At 45.1% G+C, this 24591-nt stretch overlaps 1 protein-coding gene across 2 annotated transcripts in view; it reads right to left on the minus strand.

Moving 5' to 3' along the window:
* Positions 1 to 16813: 16813 nt before the first annotated feature.
* The window catches only part of ARHGAP26 (Rho GTPase activating protein 26), a 413878-nt gene continuing 406100 nt past the window's right edge, over positions 16814 to 24591 (minus strand). For both annotated transcript variants that reach the window (XM_040622289.1, XM_040622290.1), the window contains exon 23: positions 16814 to 22837. In XM_040622289.1, the coding sequence (XP_040478223.1) occupies positions 22749 to 22837 (89 nt within the window). In that variant the 3' untranslated portion in view covers positions 16814 to 22748. The remainder of the gene's footprint in view (positions 22838 to 24591) is intronic.

A 24591-nucleotide genomic window follows, 5' to 3' on the forward strand; every position in this document is an offset into this window, starting at 1 on the left:
CCTTTGGGCTTCATTTTCCCCAGTGATAAAGAACATGCTTTTGTGTTCCCTTACAATGCTAAACATGCATGATTCCAGGAGGAAAGGGCCAGCAGCAAGTTATCCTCCTCAAAACAGGCTCCCACATAGAACCACAAAGGGAGGGCTTCCAAGTTTCCAACTGGCAGTTATGTGACAAAGCTGGGCCGTGCTCTTGTCTGTGTGACCGACTTCGGAAGCCCTCCCACCTGAATGGGGGATCCTGGCCAAAATCCAACTGGAGGTTGAGCATTCTACAAGAGCGGAACGGATATTCCCCAGACAGGGTATCAGGGACAAACAATAATGTCAATTGCATCCACACTGGGCCTGGTCTTCAGCAGAAGCTTCTTTTATGTTTGGGGCTCTGCCCTCCACCCTGCAGCACCCTCTCTGTCCCCCGGGGCGGCGCTCCTCCCAACCCTGAGCTCAAGGCTCAGGCCAGATCAGGAGTGCCTGGACCCAGCCCCAGTCTATGAGCTCAGGGGGAGGAGACAGTCTCACAGCAGATCAGAGAAGTGACTTTTGGTGGCACAGACTAAGGGCGTCATTTCAAATTGATGGTTCACAAGTACCAATTTTAGAAAGGTCCTCCTCCTTCCTTCTGTGGGCTCTTCCTTGTCCTGTATTTTAACCCGAAAGGGACCCATGGTGGCAATTAGTTAATCTGATAAGCCCATCTCCACTGCCCTTTCTCCCAGCAAGTAAGAGCAGTTTACATGGATAATGAAATCAAGGTGCACTTACACTATGAACAAGCAATTACATGTTTAAGAATCTCGATTATAGATACACTTGCACTTCAAGTGTGAAATGGTATGTTCAAGGACACTCAGTGAAGGTTTGTTGTAATTGCAAAAGATTGAAAGGAACTTAAATGTCCATCACTAGGAGACAAGTTGAATAAATAACCCATATGATGCAGTTCTACGTTGCCATTAGGAAGACACAGACAGATCTCTGTACTGATAATAGAAAAATACCCAAGAATATTCACGTTAAGAAAGCAAGATGCAAAGAACTTCTCAAACTCAATACACGAGAAACAAATAAACAAATCATAAAATGGGCAGAAGATATGAACAGACACTTTTCCAATGAGGACATACAAATGGCTAACAGACACATGAAAAAATGTTCAAAATCATTAGCCATCAGGGAAATTCAAATCAAAACCACACTAAGATACCACCTTATGCCAGTTAGAATGGCAAAAATTGACAAGGCAAGAAACAACAATTGTTGGAGAGGATGTGGAGAAAGGGGATCCCTCCTACATTGTTGGTGGGAATGCAAGTTGGTACAGCCACTCTGGAAAACAGTGTGGAGGTCCCTTAAAAAGTTAAAAATTGAGCTACCCTATGACCCAGCCATTGCACTACTTCGTATTTACCCCAAAGATACAGACGTAGTGAAGAGAAGGGCCATATGCACCCCAATGTTCATAGCAGCATTGTCCACAATAGCTAAATCGTGGAAGGAGCTGAGATGCCTTTCAATAGATGACTGGATTAAGAAGTTGTGGTCCATATATACAATGGAATATTACTCAGCTATCAAAAAGAACGAGTTCTCAACATTTGCTGCAACATGGACGGCATTGGAGGAGATAATGCTAAGTGAAATAAGTCAAGCAGAGAAAGACAATTATCATATAGTTTCTCTCATCTATAAGAACTAGGAAGATTGGTAGGAGTGGAAAGGGATAAAGAAAGGGGGGATAATCAGAAGGGGGAGTGAAGCATGAGAGACTATGGACTTTGAAAAACAAACTGAGGGCTTCAGAGGGGAGGGGGTGGGGGAATGGGATAGGCTGGTGATGGGTAGTAAGGAGGGCACGTATTGCATGGTGCACTGGGTGTTATACACAACTAATGAATCACTGAACTTTACATCAAAAACCAGGGATGTACTGTATGGTGAATAACATAATACAATAAAAATATTATTATGAAAAAAAAGCAAGATGCAGACAGGTGTTTAGAGTGTGTTACCATTTGTTTTAAAATTCGCACTTACTTAAATGTGTGTTACATGGGTTAAATCATGACGTTCCCAAGTTCATATGGAGTCCTAACCCCCAGTACTTCTGAATGTGACCTTATTTAGAGATAAAGTCCTTATAGAGCTAATCAAGACCAAATAAGGTCATGAGGTTGAGCCCTAATTAAATATGACTTGTGTCCTTAAAACAAGGGGAAGTGTGGACACAGACATGCTCACAAGGAGAACGCCATGTGAACGTAAAGGGAGAGACAGGGGTGATGCTTCTATAAGCCAAGGAATGCCAAAGGTTGCCAGCATGCCACCAGAAGCTAGGAGAGAGGCATGGCACACACTCTCTCTCCCAGCCTTCAAAAGAAACCTACCCTGGTGATCCCCTGATCTCAGACTCCTAGACTTTGGCAGCCCTAGTGGCTAATACAGTGTGAGAGTGTGTGTGTGTGTGTGTGTGTGTGTGTGTGTGTGCTTTTTTCTTCCCACTTACCCCACATGCCAAAAATAAATATATAAACAGGCAAATAAAAGATGCCTTCTAGAGACGACACCAGGAAATATTCACATCTTCCTGCTCTAACTTTAGGGTATCGGTACACTTCACCCTCTGGTGCCAAATCTGATGGATTGTGCGGGGCTGTTGCTGGGAGTGCCATCTTGGAGGAGGATGCTGGGGCCTCTCCTGAGCTCAGTGGAGAAGAGTTCTTCAGTCACTGGGGATGTCCACAGGTGCAGGGAGGGAATCTAGGGGCAGGAGCTAAAAGCATCTGCCATCCCTGACCAATGGTTGGGATTTCAGCTTGGTTTGGGGGTGCAGGGGGTCGAATGCAACTAATACTCACCTTCATGTAATAGGGAGCCCTGTTCGACGGAGCTTTGTTCTAGTGTAGGGTCAGACAGGTGGCTCCAAAACACATGCCTGAATCTGGGCCAGCTGTGTGCCAAGAAATCCTTTTTCTTTTCTGAAGTAAATGGGCAGATGGATAGTCACTGTGTGAGTCACGAAGCCCGAGGCCCCAAATGGCTGTGCAGATGGAGAAAAATGAGATCCCGTGCAGGAGGCTCCCATCTCCTCCAACTGTGGGGTCTGAGCCCTGCGTGTGCCGCACCTGCCAGAAAGCACAGTCTTCCAGCGGCCGTCTAAGCCCCAGTGGCAAAGGGGCACGGACTCTCGGCCTGACTAGGGGCACTGCCAGGATCTTGGCCACCTGCCAAAGTAGAAATGATCAGAAACTTGGAACAAACCTCAACGTGGAAGAAATGAGAATGAAGGCTGTTAAGTTGGTGCCAGGGTCAGCCTAACCCTGCTTCTAAATATCAGAGGAAAACATGACCACATGGGGAAATGGACACCTCAGGTGTCAGCATTTTATACTGTTTACAGTGTTTTTCTACTCGGTGGGTACTCCCTCTGAAGGATAATAGCTAAAGCCTTTTAAACAAGATCAGCTCCTTATCTGATCCCCTAGGAGGGTGTATTTCCCCAGCCAGCAAATTCAGAATACAACTTTTTTTTTTTTTTTTTTTTTTTTTTTTTTTTTGTGGTGGTACAGAGACATCCCAACATCCCTTCAGAGATCAGCTGAGAAGGCAGGGGACCAGAAAAACAGGCGAAAAAAGAATATAAGTTCAACTGAAAGAAGAATTTTGAGAGAAAGGTGAATTTCTCCTGAAACCTTGAACTCCCTTCTTTCATAGAATCACCATTCAAGTACTTAGGCAAATTGTGAAAGTACAGCAAAGGGCAGTGCTTCTCACGCACAGTGGTGCTCTGTGGGCCGACAGGTGCATTATATCCATCCTTTCCTACAATGGCCAAGTCCAGCACTGGGTGTACAGAGCACCTAGACAGAATCCTTGATCTTGAAAAGCATGCAGTGTCACACAGAAACAACCACGAGACAAATTTGTAAGGTATAATAATGAAGGCACAGAAAACACGCTCAGGGGTCTGGAAGAGGGGGACAGGGAAACCTCTGAGCTGAGTTGGAGAGGGAAGTAGGTATCTTGCAGTGAAAAGTATGACAAAGGAGAGTGTACACAGAGGACCTGGAGGGTGCAGTGTTCAGGGCAAGATGAAGCTGGAGGGCTGGCCGGGACCTTGCCTAGTAACTCAGGTCCACACTCCAGCCTTGGGTCATTGGGAAGCCAAGGTATGCTTCATCATGGTGGGAGAGTAATCCTGTTTACTGCCTCGGAGGTAACCTTGCCCTTAATGTGGAAAGTGCAGCTGGGTGGGGGAGCTGGTGAAGGGAGACTAGCTAGGAGGCTGCTGAGACAGTGCCGGTGAGAGGTCACCAGCCCCAAGCCCCGAGTGTCAGCATGTGAGGGCCTGGGGAGGAGGAATCGGATCGGAGCCACGTGGGATTTGGAATGGATAGGCCCTCCCTCAGGTAGGGTCGCGAGGAGGAAGACTTGGAGGTTTTTGAGTTGGCTTGCGCCATCCCCCAAACAGAGGGCATGGCAGAAAGGGAGTGAGGTCTGGTTTAGGACATGCTGAGCCTGAGATGCCTGTGGGTCATCCGACTGGAGATGTCCAACGGGCAGGCAGAAATACGGGTGTGGAGCCTGGGAGAGAGAACGCTTATGCAATATCTTTCTGATGACACATTCCCATTAAATGTCCGTTCTTCCAGTTTGGCTAAGGCCACTGTGGATGGGTTGGTGGGGAAGTGCCACTCTGACAACCTGGGTGTGGTCTCACTGTCCTAACAGCGGGGCAGGTTTTTTTCCCTCCACACAGGGCTCAGGATTTGCACAGGCCCGTGTGCCCAGGAGAGGGTGAGGTAAAAACACGTTCACCCCTCTGAGGCCTAGCGCCGCAGTTCCGTGAGCAAGCAAGGGTTCTCCCGGGGAACTGCTCAGGCAGGGTAAATCCTGCAGCAGCAAACAAGTCCCAAGAGCCCCAGGTTCAGCTAACAAACTGGAGGCTTGAGGTGGGAGAAGGGGAGGAGGTGGCTCCCCTGCCCCAGGGCCTAGATTCCCATGAGGAACTAGGGGAGCTGTTCCAACTAGAGGAATTCCAGCACACCTTGATAGAACTGTGCTGATTCTAGATCATTTCATGATAACATCATGACAGCATTATTTTACACCGAAAGGTGCTTTAGTTTGCTCGGGCACAAAACCTCTGTCATTTGCAATTTCTTATTTACTGAATGCTATCCCTACATATTGGTTTCATATTATAGTAATGATCCCCATTTTATGAATGAGGAAAATTGGGGGCAGAGAGGCTAATTGACCTGCCCCCAATCTGCCTATCTGGGGAGTGATTTATCTGGGCTTTGGAAGCCGTCTGTCTGACTCCAGAAGCTGCTCTCATAACCACAGAGCCCCAGGCTCCCCAGCACATGTGGATGACTGCTATATTTTATGGCACTTTGTACTGCTAAAAGCACTCTCTTATATTTATGTCTCCAAATTGACAGAGATGGGGCCAAGACTGAACCTTTAACCTGAAATGGCTTTCTACCGAGTTTTCTGGGGCTGGAAGGTGGGCCCAATATCTGGGACACTTCCGTCCCTTCCAGGGATATGAGACTAAGACATGGTGTCAGAGGGAACCCTGCGGGGTTCCTTCCACCTCACGCGGGACGCACTTCATGAAGGCTGCATTTCCTGTAATCCACTCACGGACCCCCTGATCCTTGGACCACAGCTGTCCAGAGGAACTGAAACAAAGTGAATCACAGAAGGCAGGTGGAGAGTTACCTTTTGTATGCAAGACCAAAAAGTGCCTTCTAGCAAATCTTCGTGCTGCTTTGGTACGGATTTTCCTTTTGGCTTCTAAACCCTTCAAAATAGACCCAGAGTTCCATTAATAATGTTAACAGATATAAGGACAGGGAGAGCTATCAGTTATTTAGTATATGCTGGATACCCTTTTAAAAAAACGTAATTTCAGACTTACAGAATAGTTGCTAAGGCAGTGAATTTCCGGATACCCTTTACCCATTATCATACCCTGACACCTCAAATGTTAGTATTTACTCTATTTGCTTTATGTATCTATTTATCTATCGATCCTTTACCATTTAAGATGCTGTAGATCTGAAGCCCTTTATCCCTAAATACGTGTGTCTATTTCCTAAAAGCCTGCCTAAATATCCTGCCTCTTGAAACCACACTGCAATTATGTAAATCATGGTATTAACATTGAGGCAATGCAGTTACTTAATCTCTAAACCTTACTCAGATTTTGCCACTTGTCCTTATAATGTCCTTCCCAGCTAAAGAAAATGCACAATTTTAGGCTGCATTCCCTCGTTGTGTCTCCGGACATCTCAAACAGTTCTTGAATCTTTCTATGTCGTGACATTGGACATTTCTGAAATGACCAGCCCAGCTTATTCTGTAGAACACCCCTCAGTTTGGTTTGTCTTTCTCATGGCGAGATCTAGGTTACACTCTTGTTTTTAGAAATTCCACAGAAGACATGATGAGTTCTTCTCAATGCCTCGTAGAATGGACAGGCTGTCAGTTAGTCCCAGGAAACCATAGTGTCTGCTGGGTGTCTCCATTGTGAAGTCACTGTTTTGTCCTTTGTGATTTACTAAATCTCCCATGAGGAGACACTATGGGATTATGCAAATATGAATCATCCATTGATGATTCTCGACTGACTCAAACAGCACTATTACGGTTGCCAAATGGTTATATTCTAATTCTGCCATTCCTTCTACAATTATTAGTTGGCTTTCAACTATAAAAATGAACTTTCTTATATGCTTTATTGGTATCAGCATGAACTCATGAATTCTTTATTCAATTATTAGAATTCTTTACTATCCTTATTTTTTTCAGACTCCAAGTGTCCCAGATGTTTGCCAGGTACTTCATGTAAATTATTTCACTGAATTCTTATAACAAGTCTATGCCGTGGGGATTATGATTATCTCTATTTTGCAGACAAAGATGCTGAAGCTCTAGGAGATTAACTTTTGCAACATTTAATTGGCAGAATAGCCACGCTTTCTGTGTCAAATGCCTGATATATATACATATATTTTTTTTTTTTCCCCCCATTCCTCCCGACATCTCTGCCAAGTAGGAGTTATCCCATCCTCTATTTTAAGAGGAAACAGGCTCAGAGAGGTTAAGTAACCTGTCACAGAGGCTGTGATGAGAATTCGAAGGCCTATTTGTAATCTCTTGTCGGTTTTTGGCGGACCATGTCGACTCTTTCTGCTGTTTTTCCTTCTGCGGGAGGGATACTTAAGGAGCAAGTCTTTTTGCCATTTATTCAAATCTATTCAGGACAGAGGAGGTAAAAGGAGAAACTGGCTTTCTTTTTTTCTTTCTTTTCTCTCCCTTCCCTTCCCCTTTTCCTTCCTTCCTCCCTCCCTCCTTCTCTCCTTCCTTTCCTTCTTTCCTCCATTCCTCCCTTCCTTTTCTTTCTCTTCCTTCCTTTTTCCCTTTCCCTTCCTCTTTCTCTCTTTCTCAATCTCTCTTTCTCTCTTTCTTTCTTAACAACCTGTATTTGTAACAGTTTTTGCTTCAGCTAAAAGCTACCCTGATTCTAACCAGCACCAAAGCTGGGAAATTGTGGAGGTTTAGATCTTGCCAGAATCCTTGGTGTTCTTGGAGTAGTTTACGGCAATTGAATGACTGAAAATTTAATCTCTTAAAGTGAATGCATTCATTTGAGTATTTAGAGGAAAACTTTGGTGAGCTCTGTTGTTATATAGTCACCCTCTAAGATGTCGTATATAGATTTTTCCACTACTCTTTGTGTTAACCATGGTACAGGTGCCCATTAGGAGCACAGAGTCTGGAGCCTCCTCCTAGACTCATCAAATCAGAATCTCTTGGATTTGACAAACTTCCCAGAGGTCCCTGATGGTCACTGAAGTGGGAATGGATGTGTGAAGGCCTCTGACCAAGCCTGGTTCCTGTGGGCTCACAACAATGCTGGCTTCAGACCAGCAATGTTAGCCTCAGGGCCACTTGACCTTTGCCCGGCTCTTGCCTGCAGCAGTCACCACAGGAAGTGGGATTTGCTAGTTGCACTGCCCTCTGGGAGGAGCCCAGGGCAGGCTCCGGTCTCCTCCCTCCTGCAGGAAGTGAGCAGCAGAAGGAATGCATCATCCCCCAAGTATTCGGATGCACAGGATCTGTACATAGTTCTGGGCAGCCCTGAGCCAATTTCTGAGAAGCGTCTTTGAGGGGGGGTGGGGAACCAACCCCTTTCTAGGCTCTGGTTAAAACTAGTGCAAATAAACAAAAAACAGCTGTTGATTCACAAAGTACTGCCTGAGCTTAGGAAATGTTATTTTATCCCCAAACCAAGATCACTGTGAAGTTACTGACTTAACTCCAAATGGGGTAAGTGTAGCTTCTCCCGTAGCCCTATGCCCGCCACCAGGACTCAGGCTGAAACTGGTCTAGCCTGCAGACAGAGCCAAGTACAGATGTCACTCATCGTGTCAGCCCCAGGAGACCAAACAGTGGAGCGCTGGGGAAGGTTTCACAAGGAGCTTTATAGGGGATGGGCTGATGTGTAGCCTTTGGTGATTTCCGTGGTGTGAGGGCTCCCACCACAGCCGATCTCCAGCTACCCGCTGTTTAACAACAGGCAAGGATTCCTGTGTATCTCACAATTGCTTTTCTGAGCTGGGATGAGCTGGCTCCAGCAAGTGACAATCCTGAGCATAAGATCTCATCAGCTTTGGTGGGTGCTTGGCAGGGAGGGGGCATGACAGTGCTGGATGGTCAGCCCAGACCTCTGAGAAGAGGAAATTCGTGTCCCCACCGCTGCTTCCTAGCACCTGAGAACAGCAACATGGCCGAGGGCTCGAGATTCTTCACAGACATCACGGTGCACTCAGATTTGCCTTGAATAGAAAACCGCTGCAGGTAACACTGATGGAAAGAATGTCAAGTGGGCAGAGGAAGTAGAAAATAGCAGTTTCTTTTTGGCTCTCTCTGCAACACCAGGGCTTCATGTGTGTGTTTTATGAGCAACGGGTAATGTGAACGATAAAGAGACTAAGTTTGCCTGTGGAATTAGTGGTCAGCCCAGTTCATGCCAGGTTCTAAACCCATCCTTCCTAACCCTAGCTAGAATGGGAGATGGGCAAGACGTATACACACCACCCTCTCTCCTGGTGTGAAGAAATATCATGCTGGGTTCCCTAGTCCGAGAGCTCCAGAATGAGTACAAGCCCAAAGGCTACAGACTCCGTATCATGACGTGACACAGGGCCATTCATGTAGCTGCCAGATCCTCTGGTTTTCCCCACTGCCAGTCGGGACCCATCATGATTCTAAGGAGGGCTCTTCTGGCTGCCAGGAGCAGAAACTATTCAAACTAGTCCAAATGCCACGATGTGTTAATTGTAAGGATAGAGGGATTGTTTGGGATTCTAGAACAGGGCATAAAGTACATCCAGGCGCTCCAGAAACTTAAAAAGCTATTCAAGGTTGAGCCAGGTTTTCTCTCTTTCTTGGTTCCATTTGGCCTTTTCTCTCTGCACTCATCTTCTCCCTCTAAAGACAGGCTTCCTTGAGTCTTTAAATGTGTACCCAGCACAATGTGGCTACGGGTTACAGCTCCATGTCAGGATGTCTCATCTTGTACACTCATCTATAAGGGCAATGTCCCTTGGAAGTCAAGTTCACAGGAGCAAACATCTGATTGGCCTACATCATGTGATAAAGCCAAGCTACCTGAGTTACAGGACACTGCATTATGACAGCTTTGGACTTAGGCGTCTGCTCAAGTGTGGTTCTTATGGCCATGGCTGAAGAAGCAAGTGGGGAGAAATACATGATCCATTAAGGCTGTCCTTCACAGGGGTGACGGGCAGAACTCCAGGACCAGAAGATGCCGTCCCAGAACTGGTAGGCCAAATGCAGTAATGACTATGAAACCATGTAACAAACATTTAGATGATTTCTGAGGAGATTGAATTTTATAAAGTTCATTAATAAGTGTCATTTCTTTTAATGGAAACAACCTTAGAGGGTATGCATTCTTAGACCCATTTTAAAGATGAGGAAACTGATACTCAGAGAAGGTAAGGATTACCTCAAGGTCCCATAGCTGGGAAACAGCAGAACCAGACTTAATGTCAGGTCTTCGGACTCCAAGTCCAGTGTTCTTTCTTCTTGGCAAAGGATCCAACAATCGAGTGGGAGAGATGACTGCACAGAAGTCACTCTTAAGCTTTATCTAGAGCTCAGGACTTCAGTCATAAGTGAAAAAAATGAAACTCAAACTATTTTTAGCACAATGAGAATTTATTGGCTTATGTAACAGAAAAGCTCAGGTGTATTTGGACCCATTACATGGAGTGTTGCTCTTCTTTGTTGTTCCTGGCAGCATATTTGGGCTTCCCAGTTGTGAGTCAGGCTCCCCCTGTAAGGAGACAAGATGGCTGCCAGCAGTCCTCATGGCTTCGGATGTAGAGAGTCCCTCATCACAGCAGTCTAAGAAATCCAGAAGTTGGTTCTTCTTGGACTTAATTAGGTCCTGGCTTATTTCTCAATCAACCAATCATACTGGCTGGGTGGATTTGAGGATGTTCTAGGCCTAGCCGGGGTCACAGGTTCACCACTGGATGCAGGAATGATGCCAAGTCCCCCAAACCCATGGGACCTGAGTGGGGGAGGGGCAGCTCCCCAGACAAAACGACGAGGCGCTGTCATCAGAATAAGAAGTAATGGCTGCCCAACAGGCAAAATCAACAGCTATTCCTCTTGGGTTGAGAAAAGTAAAGGGCATCTGAGCCCGAGTTAACCTCAGGGGCACAAGGAAACAGTACCCTAGCACCTGGATGTGGACATAGTAGACGATGAAGAGTTGGTGCCTCTGGGGCATGAAATACATAAAGGAAGGTGAGAGAAAAGATGCTGGGGCCATACTGGGAAACACCCTTAATGCCATGGTGCTTTTTTTTTCTCAGGCCATGAGAACTTCTGAAGGTTTTTTGATCCGGGGTATGCCATGGTCAAAATCTGGAGGAGGAAAACAACCTTGAAAATTTTCAAGTGCTATACGAAAGTGAAAACATTTTCTTTTGTGGGCCAGGAGTGGCCTCCTTGCCTGTGAAGGTTTTCCTGTAAGATTTGTAATCACTTTATCTGGAAGTCCCTGAGACAAGAAAACTGTGAGCACGTCATGGAGAAAGAACAGCAGCAAGGTATCTGAGTCTGATTAGATACACCAACCCCCTTTCAGGGCCTCCAACTATGTAGTCCCACCCCAAACGAAGTTGAAGGTCTGAACTCAGTGACACTGGAGTTTCTCAGACTCACATTCATGGGATTGTTGAACAGGTCTGGGTGCGGCCCCCAGGGTGTGCGAACTGAGGAGTACTTTATGCCATCCGATTCCATATCATGATTAAGCATGATTTATTGCCATTTTTTAAAGTGCAACTGTTTTCAGGGTCTTTCATGAGAATCCCAGGGTAAGATGTCTCAACACTAATGCACCACTGGGATGGGTCAAATCATCAAGTAACGACTTGAATCAGCTGGGGTTGGAAAAGTATTGTCAGACGGCTCCGAATGACACAATTCCTCCCTGTTCTCATGAGATCCAGTCGTGGCTTCTTCCGGTCCAGAATACAGAACAAATGCTGGAATTTTAAAAATAAGCTATGCTTGCTGAGTTCAGGCATCAAGGTGAACTCATTCCAGGACTGGCTCAATTAGAGCAGTGTTTGCTCATTTAATATTGCAATTAACATTTCAGATCTTCTGCTTGTTCTCTGAAGTGACTTTCCTAAGAGGTACACTACTAAAATCTCAATAAATACATACTTAACTTAAAGTATGAGGACCCTCAAATACAGACAAGTGGCAGACAGAGTTCATATTAAGAAGTCATTTGAGGGTCAGGGAATGGTACTTACCATGCTTCCCTGATATGAAGAATATCTGTGTGACCCTGCTGTGACCTGTATACCTTGCCCCAGGACAAAGTCCTGGCACTGTGGATTTAACTAGGACCCGTGCCCATTCTTTAACCAACCAATCCCTGTGGCTGGGTGGATCTGATGATCTCATAAGACCAGAACAGCACCACTGGTTCACCACTGGATCAAGGGTTGACGCCCGACCATCCAAACCCATGTAAACTAAACCCACGGGCCCCAAATGAAAACTGAGGTGCTGTTGCCAGAAGAAGGGGTACTGGATGCCAAAGAGCAAAACCGACAAATACTCCCTTGGGGCAAGGGAAATAAAGGGCATTCGAGGACTGGACCTTCTAACACCTTCTCAACTGGGGACAGTGTGGGAGTTGAGGGTAAGCTGTGGTATCAGTTTGCTGGGTTTTGGTGTCTGCTCTGTTACTTATTAGGTAAGTGACTCTGAACAGGTTACCTGGTCTAATACTTGGCTTCCTCCTCTACAGAAGAGGCTAGCAACAGGACCTATTTCACAGGGTTGATGTGAGGATTAATAAGATAATGCATGTGAAAGCAGCTAGTACAATGGAACTGCTCCATAAATGAGACTTAACTTCGTCACTGTCATCTTGACATGCAATAGCTCTACGCCCCTCACTACAGGAGACCTGGGTGAGTCCCATTCTGCCTTAGAGGAAGTCCCACAAGTACTCACCGTTGTCTGCCTTGACTTCTCTTGCTGTCTCCTCTAGCTCTGATTTTTTCAAATCTCATTAAGTTCAAGAGGGGGTTAAAATGCCAAGAAGATTCTCTATTTTTAAGCATTCGCAGATCACGCTAGAAACACTGGCTCTCCCACAAAAAGACACGTGCTCATGGGATTTCCCTGGCAATCCCATAAGAGCCTGAAGGTCTGTCGTCGGCAGCTGGATCAGGGTGGGGAGAGGGACTGTTTTCAAATTGTTAAATTTTTAAAAATGTGCGCATCACATATTTCCAGCCAACAAAACATGGTTAGGTCTTCCACAGGGGCTCCCTCTTTGCAGTGTCCTTAAGGATGCTGGGACCCGCCAAAAACTGCAGCTGGAGTCCATGGGGCTGCCCAGACAACCAGGAGTGTCTGCAGAGAGCTCCAGAAACGGGGAAACTATTCACCCAAAATCAGAGAGCAAAGAGCTCCTAGAAGAAAAAAAAGTTTTTAATCAAAACATATCCTGCTCTTATGCTGGCCAGTAGGGAACCAAAGCTGAGTGTTTGTGGGAGCCCTTCAAAAAGGGCTCACTGCTGAAAAGGACATAATGAGGTTGTTGATGTCGGTTTTGAAGAGGCTTAGGTGGGGGATGGAAGAACCAAGTAAAAAGCAGAAGGATAAACTTCCACGCAGTTAAAAAAGGCTTACACATTTACTTAAGACCATGTGTGTATACCTATTAAATTAAAAAAATTAAAAAAAAAATTAAGAGCATATGGGCTCTAGAAGCAGACAGACCTATGCTAAAATTTAAGTTTCACCACTTCCTAGCTTGAATGACCTCCCCGATCCTGTTTCCTCATCTAAAAAATGGGAGTAATTATAGTACTTCATTCATGAGTTTTGAGGGTTCGGTGAGTTAATGCATTTATAATAGTGTCTTGTGCCTAGTAAGACTGTAATCCACGTTAGCTGATATTGTTGGTCATCAGGAGAAAACAGAAGCCTAGAGGTCAACGTGCGGAGTGGGTGAGGGTGAACAGTGAAACGTACAGTTTCCCAGGAAGCTCCTATCTCATGTCCAATCACATCCAACTCACCTCCATCTCTCTCTCCCCTTCATGCCTCAGTCCTTGCTGTCCTTGAACCTGGGACACTTCTCCAATGGTCTAGGTGCCAAACTCCTCTCCACCTTTTGAGATCCCTCTCCAATGTCACTTCTTTGAAGCTTTCTCTGGTACCTGCCTCCCAAACAGAAAGCCCTTTCTTTCTTGGAGCCCGAGACTACCTGCCACACAGCATGTAGACATACCGCACGGCACGTGGCTTCTCATACACTTGCCTGTCATGGAGGCCAACTGTGAGTTCCCAGAGGACAGAGATCACGTCTTATAAGTCCCGGTCGTAGGAGCTCCTGGTACATAGAGATGGTCAAGAAGTGTTTGCTGGATGGAAGCACAAAAATGGAGGGTGACTTCTCTGAAAAAATGAGGCCAGCTGTTCTCCACTCTAAGGAAAAAGAGAAAGGAAATGGACATAAGCTGCATCATGGGAAACTTCAGTTAGACAAGAAGAATTCCCTTAGTGAGAGAGAGTATTAGATGCCAGACCAAATTCCCACGGGACAGTGTGGAATTTCCTGGAAGGGTCTTCAAAAACGAATACTTTTTATTTTGGGGGTGATTCTGATGTGGCTTTGCTTGAAGGCAGGTCCCGAGCCTGGTATGAAGTTCACAGAACTACCCATAAGCAATTCAGATGGCAGTGAAGGGTCTTTGGCTCTCGGTCAGCTGGTTATCCAGATGGCTTCTTGTACCAAGCACTGGGGAGCGGGATGGGAAAGAATGTGGCTGTGTGTGCCTGGATGGAGGGTGGGACGTCCCCCTCCAACGAGCCGAAATCCCAGGACGTGAATGAATGGAGAAGCTTGCCAGAGGTCACAAAGTCACCTTGTGTTCAAGAACCCAAGTCTAATGACACCCAATTTCTTTCTTTCAACAAGAACTGTAGAGTCCAACAGGAAGGAGGAACTACAGGGCAAAGCAGCGCTCTTCTGCTTTCAGTCACTTGGTCAGCCCACCCAGCGGCTATTAGACACATGTGGGCCAGGCCCTGGGCTGGGGGCTGGGCGGACATGGGTGAGCAAAACCTGGTCTCTGTCCTTATGGAGCCGTGAATTAAGAAGACACCAAACATTTTATGATGAAAAATGAATTGATGATAGAAAGACATATGAAGGGGCAAAATGGTGTGAGAGGAGAAAAGGCAGGAAAAGACGGGCAACCCTTTACTGCCATTACTTCATTGCATTTAACATAGGTGAGGCAAGCTGCTTCACGGAGAAAGGTTCAGAAAAGGCAGAAAAGGTTCATTTAAAAAAAATCTTTGCAGTAACTTATCAGAAAAACTGCAAAGAGGACATAGAGCCATAGTGTCAGAACGAAAAGTTCCAATTTGATGGTGGGCCCAAGACTTGGAGGGTAAGATGTGATTTTTGTACCTAAAGCCCCAAATGAATTCAAGTCTTGATTAATTTGGTGGTTGGCCTTGTGAAGACTTATTAGCTACCTGGGTTTTAGCAAATAGAGGCTGGGGCCCACTTCATGGGGTGAGTTATAGGAGATGAGATGCACAGTGTGACAGGTGTTGCTAAGTGCAGTGGGCCGTGGTTTCTGATCATTTCAAGTTAAAACCTTCCTGCTTTGGTCCCCACTGTCTGATGATGCATGGGCATGCAGGTTGCCACTGTGAAGGATGTAGCCCTGGTTGGAACGTCCCTCCCTGAAGATGGTTATTTGCATCCTCCCACGTGGGAGCCTCACACACCTACCACCACCAAGCACTCACTGCATTGGTTAGAGACTCCCTTGGCTGCCATGCTGTTGGAACTCTGGCATTTCTGCCTAACCCAGCTTAGTTGATTAGTTGCAGCTTAGTTTAGTGTTATTAAAAGCAGGGCAAGCCAATGACATGGACACATTTGGGTAGGAGAGATGTGTGGTATCTGAGCAGAGACTGAAAGATCTAAGAAGGAATTAAAGCCCTGATTTAATTCCCGAGACAGCAAACATGTTTGGGGTCTAAGAAAATCTTTCGTTTACCTAATTTCAAGTGTCAATCAAGGCCATTTCTAACCAAGGTGCTCTTTTAACCAATCACGCAGCCAGAGCTAACAAGTAAAGAACACTAAACCAACCACAAGGCGTGATGTAATTTGAGCTCTGCTGAGTGGTTACTAAAATCAAAATGAAAATGAAATCTTTTCTGTTAAAAAGACACAAAAGGTGAAGTGATTGCCAAGTCTGTTGGCAAGGCCAAGGACAAAGATAACACACAAATACATACCATATATCTCATGGTCCCAAGATGGACACTGGATACAGCTGTGTGCCATTCAGAAGGTCTCCCCTAGGTGCCAGGTGACCTCATGCATGTAGGAGGCTTCCGATGCTTGGAGAATTTTCCAGGGCAGGCATAAGCTCAGTGATGGCACAAGAGCTGTAAGCCTGTGCTGTTCACAGGGGGAAGCCAGTGCCTTCTTAAATGACAAATGAGCACAGTGTGAGGGGCTCACGCATGACCCACACACTCAAGTGGGCACCCCCTCAAAACCAGGCACTAGGGGAGCCCCACTCTCCTCCTCCTCTGCCAGAGTCTTCCCCTTCCCTCTCCTTCAGAGCCCTCTGTGCTCACCACAAAAGCTGGGAGTCAGTTATAAACCCGGGTCCCAGGCTGCAACTCTGAATATGTCTGGAAGGGACACGATGAATGAGAAGACTCAGTAGGAGGAGCTGGCCTGGGACATGTTACAAATTCTAAACAAATGATGTACAAACCTGTGGGACACACCCAGCTGTGTGGTGGGACTGTCTGTGTTGTGGCTCTTTGACTATCCCACATGGTGTTAATGAACTTCCACAAAAGAGTGGATTTGAAAATCAAATGCAGGAAGAATAAAAACAATTGTCTTCCAGGAGATAAATTCAGAAACATTAAGTAGAATATGGCTTTTGGGGGCTTGGATGGCATGCTTCATAGCTCCTCACGTTCACCAGCATTAGACCTTTCCTAAAGGAAAGCAGAACTCCCCACAGCAGGTCAAAAATCAGCACCGCAGTTGTTATCAGCAGCCTCGGGAGCCCAGACCTGGGACCTGTGAGCATGTCTTCATACTCTTGTTTGAAGAAATATGAAAATAGGCATCATGTCAAAACTTTATCAGAAACTCAAGAAACAAACGTGCCACCAAAATGGAAAAGTCATTTAATTCCAAAATCATACTTCCACTCGTTTCATAAGGATTGTCACATAAACCAAGCAAATGAAAGAAAGCCAAGTTTCAGAGGCCACTCAACAGAAACTGGATTTTCCTTATAGATACGCTTAGTGACGCAGAAGCATATTTTAAAAAAACAGCCTCAACATGGCAAGACTATTTACTAAGAACAGGGGAAAAGTTCTATTCTAGTCACAAATTACTATTTAATTACAGAATTGGATTCTACACACCAGTCAATATTCAATACTGAAGTTTAAAACAGTGCATAATTTATGGTTTAAAAAAATTAAAGTGCCATTTTTAAGTACTTTATTGATAATGTATCACAAAGCACTTTACAGTATACTCAAAGTTAGCCTAAATTAGGAGATAAACATGCAAATATTTTCTTCTCCAAAATATGGACAAAATGTCTTTTAGAGTGCTTGTGACCACTAGCCTAGTATTACCTACTAAAGGTTTATGAGTTTGATCTGTTTTCCAACACAACTTTTAAGAAGTTAATAAGGAATACAGCGGTAGATAGTAATCATTTGATAAATACGAAGTTTTAAAATGGCACTTAATTTACATCTTTGATCATTTTGACAGTCAATCAACAGCCTCTCGTTTCTCTTATTCTCAAATTCTTAATCTTAGAGGCTGCAAAGGCTCAGCAATGCCAGCTTCTGTGGGTCTCCATATAAGCAGCTGTATCTTTACAGATGTACACGTGTGCTTTACACACGCATGCACAAACACACACTAACACACAGACACTTTAGAATCATCAGATGAACCTCTTTCCACAGGTACCAGCATGATCCTGGCACCTGAATACCCAAGGTAGTTGCTCGTAGGTGTCTGTTGGGACAACTTTGTAGAAATGGTGCGTGTGGAATGTCTTAACCCTCTAGGACTGCTCCAGAGAAATTGGACATTTTGATTATCGATACTCTGGTTCTGATTACACTCAAAAGAATTTTCATATAATAGTAACTGCTATTTTTATATGGGTCTAGGACTGTACCAAGCCTTCACTCACTACAGCATTCCACCTTGAAAGACATTTCCATCTTGTAGAGTCCCGTGAAAACTTTTGTAGAAGTATCAGTTGTGCTCTTTTTCTGTGGTCGATTTTTCCCCATTAAGAACTATATTTATCCTTCTTTAAAAAAATCCCAAGTTCTTCGGTGTGGTTCACCTTTCTCTTTCTCTCCACTCCTCATGCTACCTGACATCCAATACCTTTTCACCCCGAAATACAATGCTTCCATCAGAAGACCACGTTTCAGAAAGGGCTGGGGGCTCGGAATGACATCTGGATCCTCTGTATGGTCTCTCCCTCTGCTTTGGGAAGTTCTTTAGTTAGACAAGTACTGTAGGCGGCGAAAGGAAGCAAGCTAATTATTACTTGTTGGAGTCTTGTCTCAGGCATGCTGTAGGATTGTGCAAGGTTCACTGCTCTGCTGTTGTCACTTTGATGCTACAATTACAGAGAAGTGGTTCAGCACCCAGCCGATCAGCGTGGCTGCCAAACACATCTGAACATGAGATAAATTTTTTAAACACCAGCTAAGGGTGTGTGAGAGGACATCAGGACACCCAGTTGACTTAAAAGACATGTGGGGCAGGGTTGTCTAGGTAATGGATTACTGTCAAGTTTGCCAGAGATGACAGATAACTCTGGAAATAGAATACCTAGGACATTCCTTTTAAAGTCAGGTAGCTATCTGGTTTCTTCAAGGCTGGCTACCTACTGCGGTAATATGGTGGCTCATAAAACATTCTGTACTAGGGCAAACTGTGACCGCCATGGTGGCCGCTGTTGTACTTGGGACTCCTGTGTCTATACAACTGTTGGTTCAGACTTGCTTTTGGGAAAAGAAGCCAGAGGATGAAAGGTGCCAATAAAGAGTCATGAATAGGGGATCAAGTTACCTTTAGCTGATTATTTCTGTCTCCCTACCCTTTAACCATGGATGCTTTTGCAGTCTCTGTAGTCAAGACAGAACTTCTGGGGTGACTGGGCTTGCTGTTGTCAGAAGACATAGTTTGTATAAGGATTTCCCTCTGAGCTACAGGCACGGCAGACGCAACCGTAGAGTCCTGGAAATGCCTGAAATGGTCCTGTCACTAGCATGGCTCTGTCCCGCTAATGCAAATTGGCCAATGCTTGATTGCTTAGCTTCTTTCTCTTTGCCTCTCTGTCCAAAAAGCACTCAGCAAAAGGGGATGAACTAGAATTACGTTGAAAAAGACAGTTTGGTCTGACAGAGGTAAACACATATTGGCTGTAGAAATATTAAAACACTAAGCGAGAAACTGGCTCCAATTAGAGGATACTAAGGAAGGCTGTGCTATACAGGGTCCATCCCTACACGTCGATTTTTGAAAGCAGAAGAGAATATCATCAGTCTTGAGCAGGGGATTTGGGGGCAGGGATTTGAAACTAGTTATCTTTCACAGCATGAAATTCTGTAGCTATGGAATTCTTGGAGTACCCGAAGGAGGAGTGAGACGGATCATAATGCCCACGTAAAGATTCAGGCTCTGTGTGCATGATCGCAGGGCCTTACTAAAGAAACGGAGGTTCCTGGGAAAATCTCAGGGATCTTGGTCCATAGTCCTCCATTCTGATACCTTGTTTACTCTCCTAATCTGCCCTGAAGTTCCCTATTCAAGCAGAATTAGGAGGCGGGGGGCAGAGACGGTAGAGAGGGTAAAACCTACTTCTAGTTGTCAAATTCCTTCCCCGTTTGTTGGCTCATATTCTTACTGGTATCTCCAGTTCTGGAGCAAACGAGGAGGAGGTGAGCCTGGCAGGGGAAAGGAAGCAGAGCAGCCATCTGTCACAGGCCCAGCATGGCCACAGGGAAGTTGGGAAGGGGTCTACCTAAACATTCACGTTGGCAGCAGTTCCATTCCCCTCTGGCTTCAAAGCAGGGCCAACTGAAGAAGGAGGGACAGGCTTCCAAGTGATCAAGCTGGGGCCAAGTGTCGATAGCTATGCTTCAGTGAGGAGCTCCCAAAATCAGGGCCTGGGACTTCTGCTCCTCCACGTCAGCTCTAGTTAAGGTTCCATTGAGGCAGGTGACAATTTAAAACAGCAAATGTGTTTAAAAAAACAAACAAACAAACAAAACCCACTATGTGGCGTTCCTGCCATTTAGAAAGCACAGTGGCACAGAGTATGCCTGTCCTCTCAAGCTCCACTGAACAGGTTCCCAAGCTGTTCCAAGTCTACAGGGAGTAAGTGTCGCCAGTTGGTGTGTTCTCCTTCATCCTGGGTTTTCAGTGATAGCTTTCCTGAGTCCTATCTTGGTCTTATCCAGTCTTAATTCTCGTTCCCGGAATTGGTAGTGGTAGTGTCTCACTTGCTGCTGGTTGAGCTCTTGCATAATAGCTGTGTAATCCTTGAGCTGATGAACTGAATCATAACGACAAACTCCTTTAAATTTAAAATCATCTGTAATGCTGTAACAACAGCACAGTCTGCATCTCTCTTTGGAGTTTTTCTTTTATTCTGGGGTTATAGGAAATTTGAGATGAACAAGAAGGGAAATATTGAGGGAAAGGGAAAGCAGCAGCATACTTGAGGACCCAAGATCCTAAGAAGCCAGTTTTTCTTAGAACTTAGATACACACACACAACATTTACAAAATAGCTTGGCCTCATGTGTACAGCCTTGGAAGATGTGCAGAGGAATGAGATATAAGGAACATGCGACTACCCCGTCGCCTTCTGTCCTGACATCTTGGGGTACCAAGAAATACACCTGAGAAGAAAAATGAAAAACAAACAAACAAACAAACAAACAACCTAACTCCTGGCCCCACCTATGTGAATCCTGAGCTTCTCTTACTACTGAGCAAGAGTTCTTTGAAAAATTCATTGCCTGAAAATGCTCTTTCTCTGTCCAAATTCAAAGCCCAAGAAAAGTTCAAAAACACATGTGGATAAAGAAGACAGAATACCACCAGTGTGTCACGCCCACCAACGAGAGCCAGCAGAGAGTGCGTAGAAACGGGTCCTCCTTCCTCGAGGCCAGAGAGGGGACGACCTTGACTCTCTTCAACCTTGCCTCCTCTCTCTCCCTCTTACACACACCTACTCAACAATCAAAGCTTAAATGTGTGGAGCAACTAGCTTAAAGATTATCAAATATAAAACTTTGCCATATAATATTTCAAATCACTCTATTTACAAGTTCATCTCTTCAAAAAAAAAGTAAAAGATACAGTAATTCAACACAATTCAAGTTTTTCTTTTCGTCTTTCAACTTCCCTAAAGAGGAATTTCAGAAGCGGGAAACACTCTGGAGAGACACTGCCAACCTGAGGGGCTCCTGGGGAGCTTAAGAGTCCATCATCAGTTTGGAGTCTGTCTGCCCAGAGTCACTCTTGCAAGGACATTTGAATGTGGAAGATACTGGGAACTCTGTTCCTTTGAAGGCCAAGTGAATGTGAAACATCCAGGTCCAACTTCCCTACCCCTGGCTGTCTTCCACAAGACCGGCTCCTTCAGGACCAGGAAATTGTCTTTCTCAGAAGGTACCCATTCCACCTTCCATGCCCCAACCTTTTGGTGTTCTCCTGAATCAAAATGGCTTACAATATTAGTCTTGTGTCTCAAAAGCCTGAGAACAATTCCCTTTTTCTGAGTGGCAGTGAACATATACGTCCTTTAAAACTACAGGCCACAGGATTAGCCTGGAAATCATCCTTGAAAGCCGCCAGGGCGCCAGTGCTCAGCAGCCCAGGGCACTGCCAATGGGGCTGGTCAGTGAGGGGCTAGAGGCAGTCAAGGGCAGGGGAAGGGACACAGAATGGGAGACCATGAAGGAACAATCAAAGGGAGGATGTCGCCCATGGGGAGGCACCATACTGCCCCCTAGAAAGCAAACACTAGTTGCATGGAAAAACAGAAGTATTAAGCCAGTATGTAATTTAATCTTAAGAAGTTACTAAAGTTTGCTCCAAATATATCCTGATGCTGCTGAAATTCATCAGAAAGGGAAAAGTTCCCAGCCGCTCTTCTGTCTGCCCCAAGCAGACCACTCTAATTCCTTGAGCTTCTGCTACAGGTTGTTGGAAAATCATTCAAAGAATGGCCCAAAAAGAGGGGGGAGAAAAAATATGTCATGCAAAAACAGTGTTTTTTTTTTTTTTTTGGTTTGGTTTCAGAGTAGGTTGGGTTGCCGTGGTTACGAGGTGATGGCAGTGCTCGGTGGCAGAGAAGTTCCTAGCTTGGGAGGGGGAACATGGGGTGTGTGTGTGTTTCCTTGCTCGAGAGGACTGAGCTGAATTCTGCTGATGGTTGGCGAAGGCTGCTTGGAGATGGTGAGAGACTGCATCTTATGTAAACAGTACAGTAACCCCTCTCTCTCCTGCATGCAAACAGACAGACCCAGCTGCCTGTAGCACTGTGGGTCTCAAGTATTTAGAGGTGGGGGAGAGTGAGTGTCTACTGTAAATAGAAGCAATGGGCCCAGCCTGGGCCTCAGAGCCAATGCCCAGCACTGTTAGATTTAGCTACACTGCACGCTCTTGAGGACCACTTATATCTTTTTTACTTCCTTTTTTGGAAGGTTGGGGGTTTGGATGACTGTTGAAACAAAATGAATGCTCCCTACTTAGGGCGCTAAATGAGAGGAACGGCTTTGCAAGCCTTTCTCTCGGTTATCAAAAAATCGCCTCCACTGCTGATTTACTTCTGTTCCTTGCAGTATCACCACATGCCAGCTGACATGATCATGGGGATGGGTGACACCAGAGTTCATAGAAACATTCGTGTTGACAGGTGGTAACAGAGTCAGTCACCCTGCATTTCTCAGTGGCAGAGAGAAACGGCCTACGACACTGGAATCAGCAGTCGTCATGGATACCATGGAAAGCTCAGCAGGTCTGCTGGGGCCCACGGTTAGAGGAACTCCACGTAGTTCTCAGGTATGAGGCCAGTCTTTCCGTTCAGAGTCCCCTCCAACCAGCCAGGCTCCTGAGATGGATGAACTGTTCAGGAAGAGGGGAGAGAGAGTGAGAAGAGGAGATGTTACAGATAGGGCAGGTGGTGGACTTGTGTGTGTGCATGAGAACAAATGAGCTATATCGCTTGTTATATTATACATTTCTAGGACTTGTTTAAACCAGGGGTTCTTAACTTTTTGTGGGACATAAGTTTTTCAATAAGGGTTACTCCGAATGTTCTTTATAACACAAAAGGAAACGTTCAAAGTTTTGCACAGAATTTTAGGAGTTTCCTAGACTTTCTGAAATTGCTGGTTTAAACCAGAAAGAGGTGACAGATTCTTACTTTTTAGGTTAGAAGTCAGTTACAGTGCTCCATAAATTTATCTAACCATTCATCCATCTATCCATCCATCCATGGCACCCATCTACCTACCCAGGACTGCCTATGTACCGAGTGTAGTGCCCAGGGAGGGAGGCTAAGAACTAGTCTTTAAAGATATGTGGCATGCATTTCACTAATCTACTTATACATTTCACTTCCCTTTAAGTTCTTACCCTTTGCTTCTAACCTCTCTGCAAATTCCCTTTTTTTTTGCATTCTGTAGCCTCTGAACAGCCCCCTCTCTATTCTACCTATACCCTTTCTTAGTTTTCTTTGCTGTTCTCTAGAATCTTCCTCCCTCCTACATACAAGACTGAAAGCTGTCTTCTTCCTCTCTCTCTTGCAACTTTCAAAATCTCCATTTATTTTTCAATATCCAAAAAAGATTCTGTGCTATCACAATCCATCTTCGTGGAAATTACAGTGATATTGTAAAGATTATATAAAATCCAGCTGAGTCTGCTAAGTTCAGTAGCAGGAAGAAAGAGCGACGGAATCATGGGACCTGGAAATGAGGGGGAGTTATTCATGCTTGTGAACTGGGAATATACAAATCACTCTTAATGGGAAAGGCAGCATATTTGCTCTTAATGTATTAGGAAAACTCCCAATTTTCTGAGGTTGTTTGGAAAGAATAAATTTTCCCTTAGTCCCTTCCTAGGCCAATTAAGTGACTTCCTGAGCTTGTGTGAGAAAAGATTTTCTGCCCCCATTGCTACTATATAACTCTAGTTTCAGTTTGTAGGGAAAGAAGCAAGAACAGAAACAAAAGGAAGCAATGGGAGAGTAGCAAAAGGACACACATCAAGGCTTAGAGAAGATCAACGCCAATGTAATCTTGAATGCTTCTTCAGGAAAAGACAAGGTCAAACATCTATTGTTGGCCTCCAAAATGCTTGCATAATTTTGTATCACTAGGTTTCAGGAATAAACCAAAAATAGTAAGGGTACTTCAGATTCATGACACCTACACAAAGAGGAGTCTGGAAGAGAAGTAACATGGAGAACACAACTAAAAGCAACCTGGCATCTCCAATGATGAAACCCTTTCAACCCATCCCTAAGACACTAGCACCCAAACACCACTGCCTTCCGCCCATCCATCCAGCTAACAACGTTAAGATCACTTGAATTTCTGCATCTCTAAAGTGGTTATAATAAAACTCTCACTCCATCAGTGGGTTCCTGTGAAGTTCCAGGGGCCAATATGGAGAAAGCACTCAGCAGAGAGCCAGGACACAGTTGGGCTAGTCAATAGGGGGACTCTCCTGGCAAGGGCCTGGTCTCAATACCCACCCAAGCTTCGGGGAAACTCAAATGTTCAGAACCAAAACAAACAAACTCACTCCCCCAAATAAAAGGCCTAGAAAAAATAACCAACCAACTAAAAATAAAAACAAAAAAAGACCCCTCC

Source organism: Ursus maritimus, unplaced genomic scaffold, assembly GCF_017311325.1.
Source record: "Ursus maritimus isolate PB19 unplaced genomic scaffold, ASM1731132v1 scaffold_5, whole genome shotgun sequence".
Classification (NCBI taxonomy): domain Eukaryota; kingdom Metazoa; phylum Chordata; class Mammalia; order Carnivora; family Ursidae; genus Ursus; species Ursus maritimus.